Source organism: Bacillus rossius, chromosome 15, assembly GCF_032445375.1.
Source record: "Bacillus rossius redtenbacheri isolate Brsri chromosome 15, Brsri_v3, whole genome shotgun sequence".
Lineage (NCBI taxonomy): Eukaryota > Metazoa > Arthropoda > Insecta > Phasmatodea > Bacillidae > Bacillus > Bacillus rossius.
The window spans coordinates 27,350,536-27,376,101 of record NC_086342.1 but is presented as its reverse complement, the minus strand read 5'-3'; the positions used below and the strand labels follow the sequence as shown (position 1 = coordinate 27,376,101).

The following is a 25,566-nucleotide window of genomic DNA, read 5'->3' as shown; positions in this document are numbered from 1 at the left end:
TAAAGTCTTAAGGGGCCCGCCTCGTCAGGGGTGTATGTGTGTCAGTGAGGCGGGATGATAAGCGCGACGCTCGCTGGTGCTTCTAGCGCGGTGTCGCCTCTGGACTGGCGCGCGGTCTTATCGTAGTGCACAGGATAACTGTGAAATTTGAGCGGTGACCGCAACATTATATGGCCGATAAATGAAGATAAAGGTGAAATGCATGTCCCTCAAGTGCTTTCAAGAATCTGTACCGGTTGTTTTACACCTAAAAACTACTCTGAAAACATGTGTTTTAGCAGCCATTTTAACTATTCTAAATATACCGTTTAAAAACTTAATCTGAAATCAAAAGTACTTTTCGGCCCTCTGCGAACTCTTAAATGCTTTTCGTAAATAGACTGTACTCTGATATCTTGTGTAGTTTTGAGATTGTGTTGTTTTTCTTGAAGCTCTGTGTGTGCCCGGGTAGGCGGAGCCCTTAAAGTTGCAAACCTACCTGCAATCTTTCCAGGGTTTTGTCATCATGGCCCGTGTGAACTTTTGTGACTGTACACCACTTCTGGCAGGCTGGATTGAAGCAGCCCATCAGAAACACAGACTTCATCCCACCTGAAATCGAAACATGAAATGTTATTCACTGAAAGAAAGCAGTCTCGGTTGCCATAAACACCAAGGCATTAGCTGCTGCGGCAAAGCAAGGGAAAATGATTCAATGCCAGACCTCTGGATGTATTTTTGCAATTTTTTTATGAGCACTGGATTTGTACTCAAGTGGTTCAAAGCTCATTACAAAACTTGTAAGACGTGCAAAAATTAAGTCTATCAGCTTAACCATGTTAAAACTCAAAACTCTACCTTTACTTTCGCTTATTGAGCACAGACATGGTAAAGAACACTTCTTGGCTTCTTAATGAGGCTTAAAAGTAAAATCTAGAAAACCATTCATTAATAGAAACTAACAGACCTACGCCCTTTATTTTGAGATTTCAAACGGCACGAGCCATTAAAAGAAGATAAAAATTATAAACAAGACTCGTCAATAAAGTTGTAACTAACTTTGTTTATAACATTTATGCAGCCTTAATAATGTGCATATTTTCATTTCACTACTTTTGATGAATCATAGTACACAGTGTTGACACTTTCCAGAAAATTATTGTCTAAATGAAACTTATTAAAGGCTGCAGTATTCCTTTGTTCTTTTAATATTTTCTTGGTCAAAAAAGACTGAATAACTGCAAAAAGTGAAAACAAAAGAAAAATTAAAAATAATTTCGCAAATATTTGGGTACATGCATTAGAAGTTATAGATTTGTTTTAATATAAATGCACTAAAATATTAATAAATTAACAAACTACACAATACATGTCACTTTCGAAATGATAACTTTAGTTTGACGAATTAAAAAAAAAACGTAGTGCAGAGTTCGTAAAATAAAAGAGAACCAACTAGTGGTTATTATGTACGAAACCATGTTTACTGTAACACAATTTTCTTGGCTAATAAATTATACCACTAAGAAAAATGGTCATTTAAATAACAATGATTAAAAAAAAACTAATTACATTTTCAAACGCACAGCTAAATTTGTTAGGAGTACCTTTGTGACCAGTTCCGAACCACGCTCCGAGCACCACCAGGTCGGCAGAGTCCGCCATCGCTCCCCCGAACAGATAGTCCTTCTTCACCTTCAGCCAGTGTCTCTTGCCAGGTTCATACGTGCTCTGAAACAAATGTCAAAAAGTGCATACAGACAAAGGTATCTCTTATGAAAAACCCAAATAAAAAATAAAACTAATAATCTGTTTGAATCAGGATTTTTTTTGGACATACACCATTGCTGGTTAACACTTTTTTTTTTCATAAAAAAAACTCAAAAATGAAAAGACGTGCCTAGAGCCTGTGTTGTGTACCCCTATTTCTATATACAGCAATAAGTGGTATTTCTTGTACCACTGTCCAGTCCCGCAAGCGTAACTATGTTTGCAGGTGGCATGTAAGGACAGAGCAGCACCATGCGCCAACTTCGGAATGCACCCTTATGCGGCAGTTTATTTTTGAACTTCAACGATTTATTATTAATATATGTGAATGTTTGTTGCGCTTCATAATTAGTTGTAATCCTTTATTAAGAGAGCTTGGAGGGTTTTGTTCTGTCACTAGTTCCCTCACATAAAGTAACTGTCTCCTAATGGTAATGCAGAGGCTTCCGGTCGCCTTGACATCCAGACCGCAGCCCAGTTGCTTTCGTTCATCACTCGGAGCTGGATGTGTCGCCGCATCTCGAGGACTTCACTGTTTTGCAGCATCTGATCAACTAACGTCCGTCATTTTAATTATCACTTAAACTTTTTCTTTGTGTTGTCAAGGCCTGCTCCAGGCGGCTGACTGTTTTAATTAATCATTTACGTTTGCAACCAGACATTTCGAATTTCACTATGACATTACCTTGTAGACCAGCGGTTCCCAAACGGTGGATCGCGACTAGATCATAAAACTATCAGAAACCATCGAATAAACCATCGTAAAAGAAAAAATTGAAACAAATCGAATTGTGTGCAAATACACGCATCTATTGTTAAATAAATAACTGTTTTGCTACAAAGTGCGTAGGTATATTTTGTCAACCATTTTCAAATCAGAACACAAATTGTTTATCAATAATCAATCGGTATCTTAAAAAAAGCACACATACATATACATATATACATATATACATATAGTTACGATTTACCGTGGGGGTTCGTAAAGGATAGCCCAATTAAAGATTTCATTGCACTACACAGTTTTATTTATTGCCATTTCTTATCTTATAATCTTATAAAATTGCCAAATAATTAATTACACTTAAAAAAAGGTCTATTCCCCAGTCACTCGTTCCACACACCTCGCTGGGCCGCACCTCTGGCGCAACTCTCGCTGCAGCACCCTTCGTGGGTCTCCGCCGTGGGACTCCATCGCCACACTCCGCCGCCGCCGACGCACTTCCCCTTCGCCGAGGTTCCGCTCGACTCCTCGCTCGCAACTTCGCTCGGGACTCCGCCGCGCCCGCGACTCTATCGCCCGGAAACTCCGCCGCGGGAAAACTCCAGACTTCACTGAACTCACTCACTCCCTGCCCTGGAACCTTCTTCCAAGGACTTTGCCACTCTGCCGCACCGGCGGCACTATCGCCCGGAAACTCCGTCGTGGGAGAGCTCCCGCCTGAACACTCCGAACTCAACTCAGTCTCTGACTCGAAGGTCGGCCCCGCCTCCTTATATAGTTCCCGTCCAGAACAATCCTGCATGTCTCCGAGATATCGCGCGACCTTCACCTTCGAAATGCCCAGAAACGCGTCGTGAGTCCTGTCGAAGGACGCAGCGGCTGCTCAAAGAACGCCGATAAACGCAACAAGCATCGGGTTCCCACAAAATGCGCCGATAAACATGTCTGAGTCCTTTTATGCCGCAGTGCGGCCTCTTTTAAGTAACTCGATCTGAGGCAGGTGCGCGTTGCGAAGGTCAGGATGTCGCGAGATAGTATGAAATGAGATACCAGGGAGAGGATGCGGGTGGAAGGGGGCGCTGACAGGTCGAACGAGCGCGGCGACGCCAAGCACTGCAACCAAGCGTGATCATAACAATATATATACACACACATATATACATATATATATGTGCAATATTTGATGGTAAATTATATATACATAAGGAAGGGATACGATACAAATAAGGTTTTTTACTCCACCATGGACTGATAGACCGTGGAGGTATTCCTATAAGGAAAGGTGGCTCGCCAGCTGAAAAAGTTTGGGAACCACTGAGCTAGATCAAGTTACGGGGTGTCCTTGTCCGCCATAAGTTTATTCTATTGCCGTTGGAATTTTATTTTAGTATTTTAAGAGGGAGAAAACTAGTTGTAGCAATTTTTTTTGCAAATAAAATAACATCTTTATGCAACTGCAACTGTTATTAGTAACAAATGTTTACAATACACCACTTGTACATTTTTCGAACGCACATATACTTGACGATTAATTTATATTCTTCCCAGAAGTTATACATGCTTCTTACAAATAATTATACTGTAAAAGTGCATCAGTCAAAATGACAACTGTTTTTGTGAAGTAAGTATCATTGAACAAGTAAGTGCATTTGTTGAATATTGTCCTATTTTTATGAATAAACAGAGTTCATAAAAATAAAACCATTAACACCAAAATCTTATTTTTTGAAAACCAAATTGGCCTAAAAATAAAACAATAAAATCTTGTCTCTACTTATTGAAGGTAACTGAACCAAAATTACCATTAAATCTTTCAGGACTAAACCTTCCAGTCCTTGTTTCAAAACCTTTGTTATCAAAGACTCCAGATCCTTTGGTTCCTGAAACACACAATACCAATGTTAACATTAATAGAGAATGCATTTTGATTTTTTTTACTATCCTAAATTCTCTAACAGCTTTTATGCAAACTACTTAGACCAACAATTTTAATAAATCATAAAACAGAGAAATCAGTCTCTTAATTCTGTACACAAACTTTGGTATGGTTTAGCTGCTACTACTGACGAAGCCATCACAACAAGATTTTAATATTGCTGTGTTGCTTTTGAAAAAAAATTAACTACTTTTTCAAATTCCTACAACAGGACAGTTCAGCATTATGAACACTGCAAAATCCAACAGCCAAGGACTTCATTAGAAGCACACATTGTTGGAAGATTCACTAATTTTAAACTACAACATATCCTGCTTTAAAAAAAATTCTTATTTCTAACTTTTCAGTATCACAATTGTTCACATAAGTAACATTTTATTTTTATCTGTAAATAAACATTACTCTTCTACTACACTGACTTTTATTTTACATTTTTCTCCTAGGATTTAAAAAAAAAGTGAATATGGGTTTTTACTGCATATGATGCTGACCTGTTTTTTTTCGTCCAACAGTGGACTACACCAATGTTGTAAAAACCGAAACCCTAATGTATGCCTAAATTACCAGATGAATATTTAAAAATTTTCCAAACTAAATTTTTTATTTCATGAAGATTAAAAGGGAAATTAAACAGATTAATTTTATTTTTTTACTGCCAAATATGTGCTACAAGAAAAAAGTACTTTAAATATCAGTGACTTTTAAGTCCAAAAAAAAATAAAGATGTATATCACCTATAAATCAACACCAAAGAGGACTGTCAGTAAATGCTGTTTAGTCAACTAATATTTGATTTATACAGTGTAAGTCGAATATCTACTCACGTGTACTTCTTCTACTTCAGAAAAAAGGACATGGTTGGGTATCTCAATCATATTGTCCAGAAGTATCTTCCTTCTCTCTTTTATAGGCCTGCAACACAACACTTGACTGAACAGATTTTCCTTTTATTTCAAGGATAATACAGCAATGAAAAATTGAAAGAGTAAAAAAAATCTATTGTAAGCACTGTCAGATTTTGATCACCAAACCCTTCTTTCTAATCTTCTGTTCCCTACACACACCACTCTGATGTGATTACCAGTTATAAAATGCAAAAAATAGTATTACACAAATTTACAGCTCATGTAGTCAGCTTAGTAAGCTGCATTGCAATGAACTATGTCACGTTTTACTTGATATGGTGAAGAAAAAAAAAAAATCATGTGAGCAAGTCTTTTCAGTAATCGCCAGTGATGTGTAACATCTAACCTCGGTAACGAGTAAATTAATGTTTTCTCATGTTGCAAATACATTTTCAATACGAAACTGTGGAACAAAATCCAATGTAGCATTCGTTATAATAATGCCACGCGTGATAAACATATATGCAAATTCTGTTTACAACTACATTTCTGGATGTGAATCACAAACTTTCCGCACCCGCCGCTAGAATTCATTGCCGGAGCAGCTACATCTTCTTTTATGTCATTCGATTTTCAGGCCGAAATTTTAAACTATATGATGAAATGGCTCCGATAGAAGCGAAAAAAAAAACTTGAAAAAATACAAAACCCCGACTTCGGACCTGATTTTCGGCAATGAATTTTATTATAACACTGCCCATCTTGTTATAATTCATTACAAAATTTATACTATAAACTTTACATTTGTCTTTGTGATCTATGGTTCGCATCATCCGCCACAGATGGCAGCACCGTGGCTGATACACATTTACGTTCCTCGACTTCCATCGCACTCAAAAATTACTCCTACCAAATGCCGTATACCGAGAGCCAAGATGTTACATATCAAAAATTAAAGTCTGCTTAAAATAAGGTTAAAAAGAAAAATAAAACCAGAGGAGTTGTTGCGTCTCTCACGGCTGACTGCTATGGAGAGAGAGGGGACCCTGGTTGATTTATTTATTTTATTTATTTTCTTAGCACCCAATAGATTCAGTTGATGAGCAGTGGCTCTCTGAATATAGGGCTTGTCAACATGGTTACAATTTTTATGAAATACATGTATATGATTAAATACACTATTTCTAATATATGTACAATACATACATTAGCTAGCATAAAAGTTATATTACAACTTTCTAATAATGGATATTATGTTAAACAATTAAAATAAGTATTAATTACCAGAGTTTGTTGAACATTAGATCAATTAGATCAATCTGTCTATTTCTAGTCCTATTCACATTAGTCACCGAAGTTCACCTTATAGTTAAAATTCACTCACTTGTATTATGTTATACACTATGAACTATTTATACAGTCGCAATTGAACTTTACATTCATGCAATCATTGTTCACATGACACTTCACTTGACTTTACGTTGATAGTAGTACAAAATTACAAGTATAGGCGTGACCCTTACTATTAAGGGGCCTCCCTAGTAGCTTCAGAAGTTAGCGGAACACTATGTTTTTTAAATAATGATGGGACTTTATTGATAGACACTACGAATCTGAAAATTTTTCACCCACGAGAAGATACTACACGAATTGTCTGTATACGTTTACATTTTTGTTTTTTTCTATCAAAATATGAAATAAAAAATTACCAACTTGTCCAACTTTGGGGCCATTTTATACTGCTTAGGATAATGACAGAAAAAAAGTACAAGTTTAGCCAAAAAGATAATTTTTTTCTGAAGAAATTCATGTATTTAAAACATACAGTCATCGCTTTAAATTCCGAGATTTCTTTTCCGCAATTTCTGCAAATCCTGAAAGTTTTCCACCGTCTCCTGCTGCCGCTCGGCGAAGCCAGCTCGCAGCCCACAGCTCAGGTATCGGGAGGGGAGGCAGGCTACCTGTGTGTGCGTGCGTGAGAGGGAGACAACCCACAACCGCAATGGTAAGATAATCCCGTGACCGAAAGAAATTCTCAGAATTGCTTTTAGTGTGCCTCGCCACAGTACCATGTGCTCGACTTACTCTGTGTGTATATTCGTGTATCTCTAAAACATTGCTTTTTTTAAAACTACTAATATCCTAAAGCTTACAATACTAGATCATGTAGATTACGAAATAAAGTATTGAAACTGATCAATCAACACATTGAAAGTTGTCGTACCAACTATATATTGGTGGCTTTACAGTCTCGCTAGCTAATTTGACAAAATTTATATTTAACTTTTAACATGAAAATACACTTCAGTGTTTTCCTTCTATTTTTAATAAATATTCAAAAAACAATTATTATATTACTCAATATTTTTTTTAATTATTTTAGTTTTCCAAAATGATTTTACACATCTTACAACGCTGAAGAAAAATTTATACTGGTATTAACCAAATGGTTAACTATTTACAAAAGTTTTCATACTTAAAAATGTAGGTTTATATAAAATGTATCTTAAACTAAAAGAAAAATCATATTTTGAAAACTAAATGTCATTTTTCTATGCTTTTTGGTTAGATAGATATCTGATGGTCTTCTCTGTTTTAAAAATGTTCATGGAATGATAAATAAAAAATAAAAACTAGGGAAGATCTATATTAAATAAGCTAGTCAGAAGTATATATATGTTCCTTCTGGCGCAGGAGTCACGAGGAGTATTGAAGATGAGGTCAATGACCGATCGCTCACATATGTAATTATGGATGGTACGTTATTAATTACAAAATTCAAAAACCATTTTGAAGTTAAAAAGTATAAATAGTGGCAATGTTTAATGAAGATTACGTAAATTTTCAGATAAACTTATTTCTACAGCTCGATTAATTAATAAGGGCAGGAAATAAATTTTTTACAGGAATTATACAAAATTATTAAAATTTTACTAACCACAATTAATTTATCCAAAAACCAAAATTAAGTAAATATTGCCCATACATTACAACATCCACGAAAGAAACTTGCAAATTATTTTTGTTAGATGCATTATTTTGCATTCAAGTTCTTTTTGTTTAATACTTCACCTACTTATAATTGTTACATATTTGGCACATGGTCCGATACGCCCAATTAAAGGGCCTGAATAAATAGAACGCGTTTCTGATCAAATTTCACGCCTGTTTCTTTACCTGCAACCCGGAGCGGTGTGAAATAAATTACTGTACACTCGTGACGTTGGCAATCAACTTAAATATTTATGAGTTAAAACAAAACATAACGATATAATGGATAATAAAAAAAATTGTAAAATTTTGAAAGCTTGTTATGTTTTTATATAGTACACAAAGCAGTTAAACCATAAATTATTTGTTGTTGAAAAAAAAATCCATTATCTTTCATGCTTTTTTCCTTGATTTGTTATGATAGAAGTTAGTTAACTAAGAATATAAATTCGCTTTACAACCACAGCTTGTACACAAGTCGTAAAAAAACATGGGTACTACTTACAGGCCGTATTGAACTTAGTAGGTTTATGACAAATACAACAGCAATAAACATATGGCTGAGTCTCCTTCCATGTACACTTTTTTTTAAGTTATAATTTTAAAGCGGGTAAAGTGTACCTATCAAGTAGCTTAGCATTACCCAAAGTGAATGTCTTGCTCCAGAAAATGTTCGAACTATGTAATATTTGTATCACTGTTGCGTTACAGACCTGCAACTTTTTTTAGTGCGCGATGTCACTCTTATGTAAAAATATATCGTGTTTAACGCAAACGTATTCGAATGAATCCACATCGAGCTGCCAAAGAATACCTATCGATGTCGGCAACATACATAAGTATACAAACCATCGTTTACAAGTGTATTCATACGTAAGTATATAACTGGCGGCGGGCCATGATGCAGTTGGTTCTTCGCGTACAGTCCACTGACGGGATAAGAAGGGTCAAAGATCTTATATGGCTATTCTGTAAAATTGTATGTCATTTCACTACCTGCTTTAGACAAACAACATCCATTACTTTCAGCTTTGGCTTGAAAAGAATTACTCTGGCCGGCTTTCTTATAAGACTTATTTCAGCTCCTCGTGCGACCAGTGTGTATAATTTGTCCGCGGCCTTATCTTTGGGTGAAAGTTATTTGGAAGGGAAGTTGTGTTGGTAATGTTATTGCTCATCATGTATTACATAACAATTCGACTTAGATACGCACATGTGTTTTTAAAATATAGGTATGTTTAATAACTTGCAATACAAAGTACCTATGTGTTGAATTTCATGTATTGAATTATTTTTACATTATGTACGAACATATTAATCACAATATTTCATGAGAAATTTTTAACACTTTTTACAAAGCAATCTCTAATTTCTTCCACACCTCATGGTTAACCTTACTATTTTATTTCATGTTTCAGTTGATTTAAACTGTTTGTCATCATAATATGAAGGACAATGAAGAATATTAGTTTCGGTAAATTTTATGAGAGGATTTACTTATTACATTAAATATACCTCAATTTTTACCTCAAAGGAAAAAAGTTGCATATCATTAAATGATAAATATTTGTTTCCCTTTAATATAGTTTATGAACATAACTTATTGTGATAATACCTATTAGTTAAATTGTGTATTTGCAATGCTCTCCTATTGCAGTAAAATTATTGGGCAAATTAAATAGCATATAGTCGATCTTTAACATAAGCTTTTAGAATACATAAACGTAATAAATTATGTTCTCGTGATTTAAACAATTAAATATTTCTTCGCATGAAAAAATTAATTATCTAAAAAAATATTTCAGTAAATTTATACTCAAGCACTAAAAATGTTTATTTTAGTTTTAAAAAATATTGTATGTATGTATACTTTTCTGAAAAAAGTAGATTCAAGAAAACAAATTTTCTTCTTTTTTATTTTGATCTTGAACTTACTTGACAAGCAATATTGAACTTCAACTTCATACTTTCGGTATAGCACTTTTCGATTTATTCTTCTTCAAACGGGAATTAAAAGTAATGAATAAATAGCATTTTCCTCTATAATTATTGCAGCCGTATACTGAAAAGTTTAACTTTCCTTTATTTGCATGACGCGGAACTCCTAACTAGACAAAATGTTTGTTATTTATTTTGAACGTTATATTTATGTTATATCGAACTTAAATGAAACTCTTAACATTTAATTTCATCAAAAGTTATACAATATAAGTATCAAGTTAAATATTTTTAAGTGAAGTTGTGGCTATTTTGTTGTTGAAAATGACACTCTGAAGTTTGAATGAAAGTGAGATATGATAAAATTATATTTGTAGTTAAAAACAGATAATTCATTTCAAATTCAATCTTTTGAACATGCATATTGCCAAATAAATTCGACAATATATTAAATTCTATGCATTTGAATCTATTCGTATATTCTGCAGCATTAATTCCTATAAGCAAATACTTATTACGTACAATGTACTTTTAGTCCAGTCGCATAGTTATACAAATTTTTTTATCAAAAGTATTGTTTCGTCTATGCGGTTATGGTTGAAAAAAAAAAAAAAAGTAATTTATATTATTTGTAAATTCGGTTGTCAGTAATAACACGTATTTAGTGTAATATGACATACATTATTCTGTTTATTAAAACATTACTATCGATAACTCTATTTTAGATTTATCTGTCTATGTTATAGGTATTTCAACTTGATTCTTTTTCTTCTGCTTATGACAGCAGCAAATTTTGTTTTATCGCATATGTAATGTTTTTATGTTTTGCATATTATAATTAATGAGTTAGTATTTGTTAGCGGGTGAGGCTTTTTCACAAATGGACGCGTTCTTGGCGGCTAGCAGGTAGGACGCGTGTATTACGCAGGCTGGATAGGGAAGTACGACTGCGGGCGAGCTCCATGATAGAAGCAACGGGAGTAGTAGCACTCGGCTATTTGTATAGGTTGGGATAGCTGTGCGAATGGTAGAACAGACCACGGGTCTATGGTGAGGAAAAAGGTCCCAAGCTCGACATCCCGACGATGAGACCGTTTACGAACTGTCGATGGATCATCAGGAAAGTCAACAACTTGTTCAGAAACTTGAGTCCCTCTTTCAAAATTCAGTTTAATACCTGGAGATGACTATATTCGATGTTCTACCAAGCGAAGCAAACTCTTAATTCATTACTAGTTGATGTTTAATATTGTGACGCAAAATAAAATTGTGAATTAGCTTACTTTGCTCATGCCAGGTTCTACAAGTTTGGTCAAAGTTAATTAAATTAATAAAAATTGTGCCCCTTTGCTGCTGGCTACCCGCAAGAAATTATCATGGTGAATAATATATAATAATTTTAAGTCAACATGGAATATTATATGATTTTTATGGGATTGTGTTTTGGTAATGGTGTGTGTATTTTTAAGAAACTGTCTTGTGTATTTTATTACATTCACTTCACGTAAATAATTGTCTGAACATAATGTTATTGTTTGTTTGTTTTAATATTTCGTTTTATTGAACAATAATACATAGTTTGCCGCTTCGAGCGACTACAGAAATGACAATACAATTAGTTTACAGTTTTCCAAACATTTTAGTTTCCTCTACTGTACATGAGGCGAATATGTTTTATGTTATGTTTACTGAAACCATCATTATACATGCTAAGTGAGATGTTGCGATTGAGTAGAAGCAAAAATATGTCTTAAAACCCTGGTAATGCTATGAATTCCATTCATTCGTTTACTCTGTGATCCGGAGGGTCTGTTGTTATGACTGAATACATGTGCACTTCCTCTATGTAGCGTGGCTTCATTGAGATGAAAGCATAGCTCACGTTGATGAAATACTTATTAATTAAAAAATAAAAATGTTATTTTATGCTTCAATTTATTTTAGTGTCGTACACAGATTTAAAATGTAATGCAGAGTTCCTTAGTTTTATGTATATTGAAATTTGCTCATGTGTAGAGTAGTTATTAAAAGCATAAAAAACATATATTAAGAATTGTTGTGTATTATTTCCATTAGGCGTAACCATGAAAATAGATAAGATTTTATCATTATGTGAAACCTACATTGGAAATGTTGGCGTTTAAATATTTATAAAAGTGTGTGAACTCTTTAAGCGCTATATATCTATTTAGGAAGTAGGTAATTTCTTTGATTTTAGAAGGTTTTTTTTAACAAACAAATAAATTAATTCAAAAATTTGAACTACTGCAAGCAAAAAATACTTTATTCAATTTTTATTTTAAAATTAGCCTTATATTCTACCTGTCTTACACTTTATAATCGAAAAATATTTTTTTTGACAGAGATGAATACCGTAAATTAATACACAAAACATACATGTTTTCGTATGATACAATAACAGCTAGTGACAGTGACGAAACCAAAATTATTTTGATAGTTTGTATAGAAAATCCCCAACAGTAGTGGTGATATATTTAGGGATTTCGTTGTAGATGGGTACTATTTCACAATAAAAAGGAGTTATCGTCAATTATCAAAGCAGCCATATTTCGTATCTTCTTTGACAGCCTAAATACAGCACCAAATGACGTACTTGGCTAAAAATTAATTCCAGCTGCATGTGTACATTCCGGGAGGAGGGGAGAATCTCAGGGTGGCCCGAACCTCCCTGAAATAAAAAAGCCCATCGGAGGGGGTCCGCTTGCATTTGCAAAATCTTCACGTTATCCCGCGGGCCTCATGGGAATCCTACAGATTTTCGCCCGTGAATCCAGCTATACATTTCACTGACACCTTGAGCACAACAGTCAGTGCACACTGAGTTCTTCCATACCACCCGCACTTGTCTTCGATAAAATCTGAACTCAGGTGGATTCAGCGTGACTGACTAAGCCTGCAGTCTGAATCCACCTGTAGGCCGCTGTTGCATAACAGCTAAGAAATTTACACTGCTCGTAAACAGTCTGTATGTGACTAGGAACGGGATTCCAGTTCATTCGTGTATATTTATTCATCATATTATGCAACGTTAAAGTCATTAAAAAAATATTTAAAAAATAAAATGCTAAACATGTAATAAGTGCCAGAAAGTAATAATATGCTGTAATATTTAGTGTAACTAAATACGACGTGAACCCTAGAATACAAAAATTGACGATGTGTCGTTGGTGGGAACACTTGTTTGTTCCTTTTTTTTCTCTCTACAGAATTTTAAAGTGAGTTTGACATGCACTTTTTCTTCAGGAAGTAAGTTAAAAATTTGTTTGTCCTTATTGCGATTTCAAAAGTTGATTTGTGTCTAAGAGTAAAAATATTTAATATTATTTTCATCATTTTATTCCCAGTTTTATTACTCAATCTATTAGTAGGACGTGATTTCTCGTCGCGGTGCGGAAGACTTTTATGAATGAAAGCATAATGTTCGTGCAAAACCATTCATCACACAAATGCCAGTTCTAAAGTATAATGTTGAAAATTTTTTTAATTATAATAATTTTTACAATTTTTTTCCTGAAAACACAAGCTAACGCATCAATTTTTGGTGACAGAATTTTTTGTAATGTATGTAAATCTCTTAATTATGTAGAACGTAATTAAAAAATAAAAATAAATGTTTTAAACAGAATTGACGATTGTTTGCATTTCATGGATATGGACTGGATCGCAACACTAATTTAATGTTTCAAGTTAATAAACACTGTCAGGAAGCAAGCAAGGCAATACGAGAACATTATATTTTGGTTGAATGTAGCGAAAGGGAAAAACAGTCACCTTTCTTGCCACGATCTTGTTCGCAGAAAACGCAGGTATAAGTAGCAAATGGACTCCACACAATGACAACACTCCCATTATTCCGCCCCCCTCGCTGAAACGCCCTCACCCCCTCCACCCCGGCGCAGGCGACAGGCTCAGGTATATCGCCCCGCCCAACTACTGGCTGTAGCACGTGGCCAGTGGCCCCACGCGCTAAACATTTTTACTAGGGAGGCCCCTTAACGTTAAATACCAGAAACAAAAAAAAATTAGTATAAAAACACTTATACATTTAATTTTATGCAAACTAACTTCACCATTTGAACTATGTATAAGTATTTAATTCACTGGAGGCTTAATAGAACTGCATCAATTTCCAATATGCAAAGCTCCTTATAATTAATTATTAATATGCAATTATGAATACTTACAGATTAAAATGAAAAAAATACCCATCATAATGTAAATCGGAAGTTTTCCTTTCCCTTATTAACCTTTCTCACATCATAGAATTTAATTATTTTGCCAAAGTAATTTTTGTGTACTACAGTTAAAACAAATCCCTTTCAGCAATTCAGAAGTAAAACATCCTGTATTTTTGAAGTGAAACTTCTTTGTGCGTGATGAGAGTAAAATTTCAAGGACTAATTTTACTGCAACATTTTTGTGAAACATTGTTGTGAAACGTTTCTGACATGAAAAGGACACATAATAGGTAATTGGCAAAAGAGATATAAAGAGAGCACTATGCTATACTCGCTGCATGGCCTGTGTTCATTCTCATTGTGCCATGATTGATCCCCCACCAAAAAAATTAAATACTAGAACTGAGAGAGTTAGATGAACGAAAGAATAACACAGAGAGTGTTCAAATTCACTTGTTTCAGAAAACAGATATAGGTATCCCATACAGTCAGCTGTGAGTGCCTTGAATTTTATATTTGCTACCAGCGCGCTTGCGTTCTTCCTTGTTCAACCAGCAGCGTAGAGAGCGTAGTTGAGACAGTCCCTGCGTTTCCTGCATGGATAGTGCTACCTGTTATGAATTACATATTTCGTTCACAGATTTGGCATGTTCGAAATGCCAGAATTGTTTGAAGAAACAACAAAACGCACAGTTTTTCTTTATGGTGTATTTCAAAAGTAAGTAATATTTACTGTTAATTAATTGATTGATTGATCAATAATTACTGATATATTCTGAGCAGTTATTTAGAAGTGATAAATAATTTCTTTAGTTCATGTTTGTTTAGAAAATTGTCTTCTCTCTTTCTCACTCTCTCTGCCTTTTTACCTCTTACGATATACTTATGAGTCAAGACTTCAATTGCCAAAAAAGTTTCACTTCTATCACGGTATACATTTTGTCACTAAGTGTAGTTAGTAAATATACTTTCTACTATTTATATACCAAAACAATTTTTCCATTTGATATAATATGAAAGTGCATATAAGAATTCTAAACATTTATAATACAAATATTTACAGGCATTAATTAATGAACTGAAAAGAAGACAATTATAAAAGTAACCGCTAATTACAAGCTGCTGGCATAAAGAAAAAAAAATTATGTACTTACTTGTCTAATAAAACTTCTCCATTGTAATATATACAGTCAAAGACAAACAAGCACACATTAGCATCTTTGAAAGCAGTTTTCTGAAATAAAGATACCAAAAATTGCTTTTTTTATCACTACAAAAGCACACTAATGTAAAATATTTCTTAGATGTCATTACCAAATAATAATTTCTCTGTAAAGGTAAAAAACATAATTATTTCAACAATATGTCAATACAAGAGAGGGACCTAAAAGTAACTAGAATTGTAATGTTGGGCATCATGTACTGGTAGCACCAGTTTTTGCCTCCAGGAAGCGGTTGTGGTACCTCTACTGAGCCAGTCTGCCGAGTGGCGTCACTAGAAAATGACGAGTGTGGTTTCTCTGGCAGTTCTGTGTGTGTTGTGCGTGTATTAAGTGCACCTGTAACATAAAAAAAAAAGGCCGATTCTCACGAAAAATGTGCGGCTGTGAAGTTTCTGCTGCGTTCTTGCAGAGGAAAAAAAGATAACTTCACAGGCACACATTTTTCATGAGAATCAGCCATTTTTTTTTTATGTTACGAGTGCACTTAAGACACACACGCACACACAGAACTGACAGAGAAACCACACTCGTCGTTTTCTAGTGACGCCACTCGGCAGACTTGCTCAGGAGAGGTCCCAAAACAGCTCCCTGGTGTCGCAAACTTGTGCTACCAGTACATGATACGCAAATTTACAATTCTGGTTATTTTTGGGTCCCCCTCGTATGTAAATTAATTCTGGTGATTTTATATGTATGTAAATTAATTCCAGTAATTTAATTCATAATATTATTATATGTACACAATAATAACAGTTAGGTACAATATGTGATAATTTATAAATAATTATCTAATAAACAAATAGGCAATAAATTATTTTTCATGCTGCTGACAAGCTATCAAAGTATATACTTTGTGAGATAACCCTGACTCCACTGTGAGTGGAGTATTAAAAACAACTTAAATTTGAAAAAAAATTGAGACAAAACATTACTTTTTAAACAAATGTCCTCCAGATAGCTTCTGGATACATAAATGGGTAACACAAAATTAAAAATTACAAAACTTGTTTGAAGTCATATCAAAGAATTCCATTTGCACCATCATCAAAAGTGTCAATATTGCCAATTTACAAAATCTTAATACATATTGTAAAGAATTTTGATCCTCTCATTATTCATATAGAATTTATGAGTTATATGCTTGAGCAAAAACTCAAAGCGTGATGACGCATATCCCAATTTTATAGTAAAATATTGTTAATGCTATTTGGTATGTAGGATTAAAATCTTTTGTTTATATCTAAATTAGCTATTAAAAAAATTATTATTTTTTAATCTTAAGTAGAGAAAAAAATAATTGTCTTAAACAGTATCAAAATTTAATTTTAAATACATATTAATCACTTTTGACATTTTATAATATCTACTCTGAAAATACCACTGAATAAATCTTTACAATTAACAATTTTCCTAAATTTACAACCAAAGCAACATAAGAATAATGTTTAAATTTTGTAAGGAGCATTACATAATAAAATTGTTAATAATGTTATGTTTTCTCCTTTATACCGTCTCACATTTGTGTGACGTGATAGGTCTGTGAATTATAATCAGTGGCGTAACTTCATAGCACATGAACGTAATTCATAAAAATCTGTTATTTGGTCAGATTTCTCCCAAATTTACAACATACATAGAATGCACTATGTTAAGATTAAACTGACCTTACCTTATGAACTCCTAGAGTCCCGAAAGGGAGAGGTTTGCCGGTGTGTGTGTCAATCATAAGGACTTCACAGTCTAGGATGAGGTCCTTTGCATGAGGGAATGCTTTTGGGATGAAGTCTTTGAAATGGTTTACCTGAAATTACAACACACTTTATCCAAATAAGCTGCATGAAATGTTTACATTAAACACCACAAATAAAAGAAACTTTATTAATGGTTTAGTTAAATGTACAATTTTAGTCAACTTAATCATAAACTGGCATAAAAAATTAAAATAATTTGTAGATACCCTAATTTTAATTTATTTTTTACCAAATTTATACCAAGTAGTAAAGCTTAGAAGACAAAAAGCATGAATTTTGATATTAAACATCTTCCTTAACTTTCAAAAATATATACAAATCTTTGAGAGTAGCAAAAAAAAGTTCTCAGAAGTCCACCAAACACACAAATACGATTAAGTTACGGCAGCATTTAGAAATTTTTTTTAAAATATTTCAGTTCATAAATACAATCTAGCTTTAACTTAACAGTTTATATTCTATAAGCACAAAATAATAAAAATAAATACATGAGCGAGTCTTTGAGTACCTACTTGCAAGTGATAACATCTAACCTCGGTAAAGAGCAATTTCATATGTTCGCATGTTGCAAATAAACTTATATGTGTTACTCGCATTATTGTGTTTCTTGCGTAGTTTATAAACCCGGCCTTAGAAAAACCACATGGCAATACGTTGTGCTGTTCAATGCCGCGTGATTACTATTAGCTTTTCAAGTACCTATGCACTTTCTCCACCCGCCACTAGAATTCACTGTCTGAATGGTAAACTTTGCTTGCCACTATCATGCCAATTAACAGCATAAAACAGAAGAAAATACTAATTCCCTGCTTTAGACCTGATTTACGACGATGAATTTTATAAAAATACTGCCCATCTTGTTAAATATCACTAAGCAGTTAATACTTATAAAGTTTCCGCACATGTTAGATGACAATAAATTATAAAAAAGTATTAAAGGATAGATGGACTATTATAAAGTAAAATTTTTTAAAACCTAAGCGAATTCATGGACTTTCATTTCCTAATAAACCTAATTCATTAATTTTTATATTAAGTATAAATAAAGTATATGTATAGGCCTACCGAGAATAAATAATCAAACCACTGGACTGAGCTATGAACTTAATAATATTATAACAATAAGGTATTATACAATCCAGTAATGAGTTATTAAAAAAAAGTAAACAAAGGTTTTCCAGTCACGAGGTTTGAACCACGTCAAAAATTACTTCTTGAGTGTTTAAACCACGTGTTCTACCATTACGCTTTAAGGAAAATTGGGGTTTGCATTATCAACATTGTAATGCCGGTTCCCTTATGTATTTTAAAATTTGGGATTACTTTTTACTATGACTATTTTAGTTTACCAAATATATTCCAGGGTAGTTTCAATAACATAAATTTTCATTTGGCACACCAATACATTTGGTACATACCCTAATGTTTAGGAACATGACTATATAGAGTTTTATGCTGCTACACGTGAGTCCACCATCTTTATGTCACATTTTCTTTCATCAAATTCTGTTCCATTATCACGTAATTACTCCCACCAAATGTCATATATAGAGAACTAAGGTGTTAATGCATCAAAAATATAATAATTCATAGTGGAGAAAATTTAAATATTATAAGAGAATTTAAAAAATAAGCAAATGAAAGTAGTGATGGGTGATACATCTAAACATCAATAACATTCCAATTACTGATATGTACATTTATATAACATATTCAATAACCGATACAAAATCGATTAAATAATTTTATAAGTAAACAGAGTATTCAGAAATTCAATATTTGTCAGTAATAAGGCAGTATCTTAATAGAATTCTTTTTGAAAAAATATGTTTGGTAGACAATATTTTACTGCAACACAAATTGTGCAAAAAATTGAATTTTTTTTTAAATTTTAAATCATAATGCATTGATTATGTGTTAAATATAAAACAATGTGTGAATAATGTTTCAGTATGAATATGAATTTCTCAGTACTAAATCATCTTGGCTTCATACATGTTACTTTTTATTTTCTGCGAATGTGTCAGATTTGGTGTAGGCCTGTATTGGTAACAAAAAATTGGTTGTCTGTAAAGTCGGTTTACGGACGATAGTTTAACATGACAACATCATAACAAAACATTGATGAAATGATTACATACTTTTATGAATAAAACTGGATCATTTTTATTGAATTATCACTATTTTGTATGGATACAAAGAAGGAGTGAAATTAAATCTACAATTTAATTAATAAATTTACTTTGATTTGCACTCATTAATTCAAATATGCTTATTACTTTAATGAAGAGATTAATTTAACTATAACATTTATACATGTTTGCTATTTAACTTCTTCCAATCTGTGTTAATCTGTTAAGGATAGGATGATGATAGGAAAAGTAGGAAACGAATGGGAGTGTTTCAAGTTTAATGTGCCTCGAAAAAGTCAAATCGATGGTTGTTCCAATCGAGTGGAAGAGAGATAGATGCGGCGCAAGCGTACAATGAGCGTGACGGGACACAGCGTAACGGGACAAAGTGGTTTACGGGACACTTTTTTAGTGCGTGCCGCCGGTGTTCATCGATTTATTAGACGTTGTCACGTCAAAAAATAAAAATAAAATAAATTTGAACTGTTGAATGGAATATCAATATAATTCAGGAAAACAGAGTAGGTATTTGTGGAGTGATCGTAGGCCCCTAGCAGGCCGGGAGCCGTGCCACCAACCTTGTGGGGGACCACGGGCTTGAGGCTGCGCGAGAAGTACTTGTACTCCGCGCCCTGCTTGTGCAGCTGTACGCGCTCGCCGTCGTACTTCACCTCCGCGTACATGCCGTTCGGACACTTCTTCATGGCGTACTCCACCGACTTGCAGGCCTCCGCCTGCCGGCCAGCGAACCCGGAACCCTCTCAGCCTCACACACCATTTCTCCACATTACTACCACAGTGAAACATACATTCATCCAGGCACAAATTATACTATACATAGACTTGTTAACAATTTCAATATGTATGTTATTCACTTACAACCTACCAGAGAGAAAAAAAAAACTTGTTAAAAAAAATTTTTTTTTTTGGCAACCAAAGATCAGGGGTGTAACCAGGACCGGGGGGGGGTTCGATGTTCAAACCTCCCCCCCCCCCCTAGCACCAAATCTTTAATTAAATTTCTTATTCGTCACTCAAACAAATTTCATATTAAAAATAATAAAATTTTTACCATTACAATATTTAAATTTACATACCGAAAACTGCTAAAAATAGGACTATTTTACACCTTAAAATCCTAACTTTCCTGGGGGAGGACCCCCGGACCACCATGCTTCTTAACACCCCATACACAAATCCTAGCTACGCCACTGCCAAAGATTAATTATCTTTATGGTACTTACCTTAGTTACATGAAGTATTTCAATTTTATTTAATTGTAATTTTTAATTAATCTAAAATTTTTATCTATATTATATATGTTAATTTAACTCTCATGAAACTGTTTGTTCGTTTAAGTAATTATTAGAATTTGAACATTCATATGGATATTTGTATGTTGTGTTGTCTAGTCAGGGCCGGTCCTAGGGCGGTGCGAGCGGTGCGACCGCACCGGGCGCCATCCAGGTGGGGACGCCGAAATCAACCGACACGTGAGACGAACGACGGCGACGATCAGTCGAGTCTCACGGGAAAATGGACGACTTGAGGTGCCCGCCCTCTGACGTCGAGGTGTCACGTCACCATATTCGAATGAATTCTAATTACTAATGAATTTGTGTACGACAGATCTTTTAACGTGGCTTATTCGGATTCCATTACTAGCGAAAGTTTATTTACATTCTGTGTCCCGTAGTTGACATTGGCACTTCATTCGGCCGTTACTTGAACTGCTTGGCTCGTCCCCATTTCAAATCGTCAATTACGGGGGAGTGGGGCGCGGTGTTAAACTTCGTCCGTTACTTGTTTCGCTAGGCAAGCATTGTCTATTGAATTGTCAAGTCGTTCAAACGCGCGCGAGTGTATATCTGTGTTGTACAATGTGTGTGTGATTAACGGCTGAAAGTTAAGTATTTAGATTATTATAGAAGTTTTCGAAATAGAAAACAGAAGTAAGTTTTGTTTATATATAATTTCCTTTCTAGTGTATTCTGTGGCACTGCGACAAGACATTTTCCACTTATCCATGAACGAAACCGCACGGCGAGATTACACACGTCTTCGACATTTAATGATTACGCGCATTTGTCGAATACGTTCCTCCTTGCAGCCTGATGTACTGCGCTTTTGTAGGGTTTTATAGCGTAGATATTGTAGCTTTTGTACGGAAGTGATGTACCTGTGTAGTAACTATTTTTTAATCTTTGCTAAAACTGCGTTTTGTATAAGGCGGTAAAGGTGTAGGTACTAGTTTGTTTTAACGTATTGTAAATATGTATATCACACCCAAAGAATTGTGACGGCCTTCATTTTTCAAATTCGCATTCTGAAAAAGTAATGCCAAATGGGGAGATTTTTAAAAGAAGATGACTCGTGTAATCTAAATATGCAGATAAAGTATATTGTTTTTGCTGTCGTTTACTTAAAACAAACCCCAACTCTAATTTGGAAAAAGGATTTGATGACTAGAGGCGCTTATCAATGTGTCTGAAAACACACGAAACATCCTGAGATCACCGACGTGCAATAGACAGTTGGATACAAGCGTCGATTAGGTTGAAGAACTTCAGGGAAATAGACAAACAATTACAAAAACAGATTGAAGATGAGAAATCGAGATGGGTTTCTACCCTCGAGAAAATGATGTCGATAGTGTTCTTCTTGGCATGCAATAATTTGGCATTTAGAGGAAGCTCTGAAACGTTATACACCCCTAATAATGGCAACTTCTTGGGTTTGGTGCAATTATTAGAAAAATTTGATAATGTGATGATGGAGCACCTCCACCGTGTTATAAATAGACTAATGTCCACTATTTCAGCAAACGCATTAAAAACGAATTAATTTGGTTACTTGGAAGTGACGTTCGAAATAATATTTTGAATATGGTAAAGTCAGCTAAATACTTCTCCATCATTATGGACTGCACTCCTGATGTAAGCCATATTGAACAAATGTCACTAACATTCCGGTTCGTTGACGTTAATGAAGAAGTCGAAGTGCGAAAGTGTTTTGTTGCTTACAAGCCAGTAAGTGACTCTTCGGGAGCAGGACTCACTGGCCTCTTTCTGGATACGATCGTTCAAGAATTTTATTTTTACATGAACGATTGTAGAGGTCAAGGCTACGATAATGGAGCGAATATAATAGGAGTGAACAAAGGTGTACAAACCAGAATTTTAAAACTATATACTCGGCCATTTTTTAATCCATGTGGCTGCCACAGCTTGAATTTGGTGATAGCAGATGCAGCCAAAAGTTCTGTTAAACCTGTTTATTTATTTTGATTTCTCCAAAGACTATTTGTTTTATTCTCTGGATCAACCAAGCGATGGGAAGTGATATCCAAGCACATAGATGGATTAACGTTAAAAAAAAGTTTGCTAAACTCGCGGGGAGAGTAGAGTTTCTAGTCTTTCTGCTGTTCGCTTTAACTACACTTCAGTTCGTGAAGCCGTTCAAAATCTTCACAAAGAAACTAATGACTCAGTTGCAGCATCAGAGGCATTGCCGCTAATTCAGAAAATGGAGTAATTTGAGTTAATAATTACAATGGTGGATTGGTATGATATATTATTTCAAGTAAACATTGTAATCTGAAACTATGAACTTACCAAATGCATCACAATTACTGAAAAATTGTTCGGAATTCGTGAAACAGTACCGTAGCTTTTCCTCAACTCTAATTACAGCTAAGGAAATAGCGTCTCTAGCCTAAATAATCCAGTTTTTAAATCAGTCCGATCGCGAAGAAAGAAACGGTTATGTGTCAGGAAAGACTGTCCGATCTTGGAGTTTTATCTATAGAAAAAGCTATTGCCCAAAAGTGAAATTATTCAGACTTGGTAAAAAAAAATTGCAAGCACTAAAGTTTTTTTAAAAAATATTTTTACTACATACTCATTTGATTTAATTAATGTTTGCATGGAACACACAATAAATAAAAGTTGACAATCATATTTGTTGTTATTATGTTTTATTTGTCCACCACATCACATATAGGAACTCGCACAACCTGGTCAAACGAACGTTTCTACGATTTGACATTTTTGAGAGCATAATTCGGCTTAGTAATCAGAGGCCGCTGCTTTTTCTGGTGTAATAAAAAACAACTGATTGAACAATATTTTTTTTTAATTAGAGGGGCGCCACTTTTAGATCTCGCACCACCTAAAAATGTTGATCGGACCGGCACTGTGTCTAGTCTTTGTTTTGTCCTACTTATTTGTTTGTTCTTATAATTGTTTTGTTTCTAGTTTTTGTCCTGTTACTGTATTTGTTTTGTATTACATGTTGTGCCTACCGTTGGAGCCTTGTGCTGTTGGTGTGGCATGTTATAAATCAAATAAATAAAAAATAAAATTTATAAAATGCCTGTTGATAAAGAACTCTCATCAATACAAAGAGTTCTCTCGGTCCCAAAAAGTTAGTTATAGAGCTAAGTAGTTTGTTTAATACATAAGTACGATTAGTATGTAATACAAAGTTGATTTTGCTTCAACAGTGAACAATTACACGTTGTAAATAACGGTTACTAAAAATATCGCAGAATAATGTAAAGAAAAAAAATGTGAATTTTCAAATAAAAATAATAAATAATACTGATGCCATTGATTTTCTTTATTGGAGAAACAAAGTTTGTAAATGTTATTTTTCCAAATCGATGATTGTAGTATGTCTTTTAGTAAGTAACTTATAAACCTTTGCTTTTTTCTTCTGTCTTAAATCCTGTTAGATGGAATACCGCAGAAAAATTGTTTCCCAGCCATCCTAAAAAATGTATTTTGCAATACCTAAGAAAAAATTTGTGTGGTACGGTATAAAATTGTGTGCAAGCTTTAACTTTACTGGAATTAGATTTAGAAGTATTATAAAAATTGGAATTAAATTTTGTAATAGTTTGATTAGTATAACTTCTTTATTGCAAAGAGACAAAATTATGGTCCCTTCAGGATTGTTTTACCACGTTTTATCGAATAATCATCTCACATTTGATCAAGGGTTGCAATTTTTATGCACTAGGTAATTTTTGTTGGGGTAAAGTTATTCATAAAAATGAAACCTATTGAATGGAAATAAAATTTAACTAAAAAGTAGACTATACAAAAGCACACCAAACAATTGAAATTAAAAAGTCATAAAACAAAAACATATTTGGTTCAACTTCTAATCAAACAACAAAAACCGTGACCTGAAGGTAAGTCAGAAATAACGCATAACTATTGCCGTTAGTACAAAATAACCACGAAAGAGTGCGGACTATCAAATGTAGTTTACTCCGTACTGGACAGAGCGTGCACACTGCATGCGATTGGTGAGCTATCCATATTGATATTTGATTACGTGCGTGCATTCTATATGGGCATCAACATAATCAAATATGAATGATGCCAACTAGCGCTGGCTACATTTATATACGCAGTACACAGCATTGACAAAGATGTACACCTTAAGGTTATAACGTTTGAAAACATCTTTAAAAGAAAATTTACACATCAGACAAATTTGTATTTCTGTTTATTAAATAAGTAAGCGGTAATATTCGAAAGAATAATAAATTTAAACTTTAAAATAGGTACATGCACCATTTTATATGGGGAAAGAAGATTATGGGAAACATCTTACATGGAAAAAAATTAATAACATATATGTTATTGAGAAAATGGCGAGACCAAAATATTTGACATATTGGATGAGAAACAGTATTGTTCAGGTACATCTGAAACATATTTGACTGTAATTGTAATTACTGTATTTTCCAAATGTAACTACCAAACTACCTGACACCAACTTGAAAACCAATTCCTGTTGCACAGTGCTTTATCCTGTTATGTTTACTAACTGCGCAAAGCGCTCTGAATATAACATTGGGACCAAAAAAATTATGCAACTTTTAAGACAGAATTATTTTTTTCTCCAAATTTTGATTTCCTAGAAAAACATTGCGACAATTATGCGAGTTTCACGATCCTTTGATAAAACTTGATACTACGGTTAGACTGTATTTTAAACCATAATGGGAAGGCCAATAAGTTCCCAACACGTTTCAAGTTCCGCAAGAACACAACGGATAAACAGTGA

The 25,566-nt window shown here is 34.0% G+C and overlaps 1 protein-coding gene across 2 annotated transcripts in view; it reads right to left on the bottom strand.

Annotated features, from left to right (window-relative positions):
* Positions 1–25,566, bottom strand: part of LOC134539682 (DNA ligase 3) — a 454,246-nt gene that overhangs the window by 61,543 nt on the left and 367,137 nt on the right. For both annotated transcript variants that reach the window (XM_063381877.1, XM_063381878.1), the window contains 7 exons: positions 20,064–20,219; positions 17,272–17,403; positions 15,534–15,613; positions 5,231–5,318; positions 4,273–4,350; positions 1,584–1,707; positions 479–591 (listed from right to left, as the gene is read on the bottom strand). In XM_063381877.1, coding sequence (XP_063237947.1) covers positions 479–591; positions 1,584–1,707; positions 4,273–4,350; positions 5,231–5,318; positions 15,534–15,613; positions 17,272–17,403; positions 20,064–20,219 — 771 coding nt within the window. The remainder of the gene's footprint in view (positions 1–478; positions 592–1,583; positions 1,708–4,272; positions 4,351–5,230; positions 5,319–15,533; positions 15,614–17,271; positions 17,404–20,063; positions 20,220–25,566) is intronic.